Genomic DNA, 1,855 nt, shown 5'->3' on the forward strand with positions numbered 1-1,855 from the left:
GTATATATAAAATTGTGTTTATTTTTAATTTCGATTTTTATAATTTTTCAATCAAAGTTCAACCAACCAACATAAGTACGCCAGAATACCATGTATAAATCAACAAAGTAGAACAGAGCCAAAGACCTTATGGTCAAACATTACAATGTGACTCTTCTAAACGAGAGATCACATGTTCGAACCCTAGCAGTACTGGAGAAAAATAAAAAATAAAAATAAAAACAAAGTTGAAACGGATAGCAAGGACAAAATGGTCATTTCTTACCGCTCCTCTTGTCTTTTCCGTTACGGAACAAAGATCCCAACCCAAAGAGATTAACAGTTGCGACGGAGATACAATTGGGAGGCGTCACATTAATCACCGGACTAATCCTAACGCCGTTACCGTAATTAACCCCTCCGTGATTCCTCCTTAACGGAGGCTTTTGCGACGACGGGAATCCGTAAACATAAGGCGACGAAAATGAAGTAGCAGAAGAAGAAGTAGTAGTTTTGATATGCCTAAAATGCCCCCCTTTGAGCCCTTCCTTCGCCGATTGCTTTGAATTTCTCAGGGAACCGGTAGAATTGCTCCGTGACAGTAACGGTAACGACCAAAACGACCCTTTTTTGTGACAGTTCAAACTGCTGCTTCTCTTTATACCCCAGAAAGGCCTTGCCTGGGCACTCTTCTGCTGCTCTGTTGACTCCTTCGAGATTTCTTTCTTCTGGGAAGACGGGATTTTCGGTAGAGGTGGGAACGAAGAAGAAGAAGAAGAAGAACCCAAAGGTCGAGGCTTTGATATAAAAGAGAGGTGTTTAGAATTAGCGACGAATTTTTCTCTGAAGGGGAGGATGAAACCGTCGCAAAAGAGCTCATCTGCGGAGGAGGTTTTTTGGGCAGGGTGAAAGCAGAAATCGAAATCGGAATTCAAATCCGAATAATATGGGTAGTTTTCTTTCTGGCAAAGGTAATGGGAGAAAGAAATTCTTGGACTGATTGTTGTTGGTGAGGTGGGATTTTCTTGGAGCATTTCAACAGCCATGGTTAATGATTGGGAGGGGAGGGAGCAGGGAGCAGGTATTAATGTGTGTGAAGAAGAATGGCAGTGTGGAATGGTTATAAGAAATGCTGAAGTCAAAGAACAGAGCTGGATTGCTGGACAACTATGGTTTGAATTATTATAGGAAAGAGAGGAAAACAAAGGACAAGAATTGTGGTGCTGATAATCCGGTATTATATACAATTTGTTTACCACTATTTTGACCCTTCACTCATTCAAGCTTTTATTTATTTATTTATTTGGTTAAATAAGAAAAACTTTTTATAGAATGAGTGACGGAGCAAGTGAAATATGATTTTTGTTTAAAGGTTAACAGCTTTTTTCTGGTGAAAATGTTGAAATTAGAGAAATTACTTCCACATCTTTTACTAGTGATGGTTTTATCGGGACTCGATCCACCATAAAACAGGTATAATAATATCAAACGTGATAGGAAAATAATACAGAGTAACATTTATTATTGGGGCGTGAGGCCCAATAAATATATACAAGCCCAACACATCGGCCAAAGAATGACGGTCCAAAATAATAAATAACAAGCCGAAGGACTAATGAGCAAATAAAGCAAACTAAATAAGTTACCAATAATATTCGAACCCAGACACATAGTTAAGGGGGAAGAATACCAGACCACTAGATCAGCAGGCATATCGTGTCTTGGTAGATGTCTCTACAAGGACCAAACCCCCCTTTTATACTACTAGAGAAACTTTGTGCACCCTCCACGTGTACGGCATCTAGACGGTGTCAACTTCGACCAAACATGCGTCACACGTCGTCCTGTCGTGCAACTGTCTCAACTCCCCATCCAT

At 40.0% G+C, this 1,855-nt stretch overlaps 1 protein-coding gene across 1 annotated transcript; it reads right to left on the bottom strand.

Moving 5' to 3' along the window:
- Positions 1 to 254: 254 nt before the first annotated feature.
- LOC115995879 lies at positions 255 to 1,025 on the bottom strand. The gene has a single exon (XM_031235025.1). The coding sequence runs from the start codon at positions 1,023 to 1,025 to the stop codon at positions 255 to 257; it is 771 nt and encodes a 256-aa protein (XP_031090885.1).
- Between the last annotated feature and the right edge of the window lie 830 nt (positions 1,026 to 1,855).

Source organism: Ipomoea triloba, chromosome 11 (genome assembly GCF_003576645.1).
Source record: "Ipomoea triloba cultivar NCNSP0323 chromosome 11, ASM357664v1".
Taxonomy (NCBI): Eukaryota; Viridiplantae; Streptophyta; class Magnoliopsida; order Solanales; family Convolvulaceae; genus Ipomoea; species Ipomoea triloba.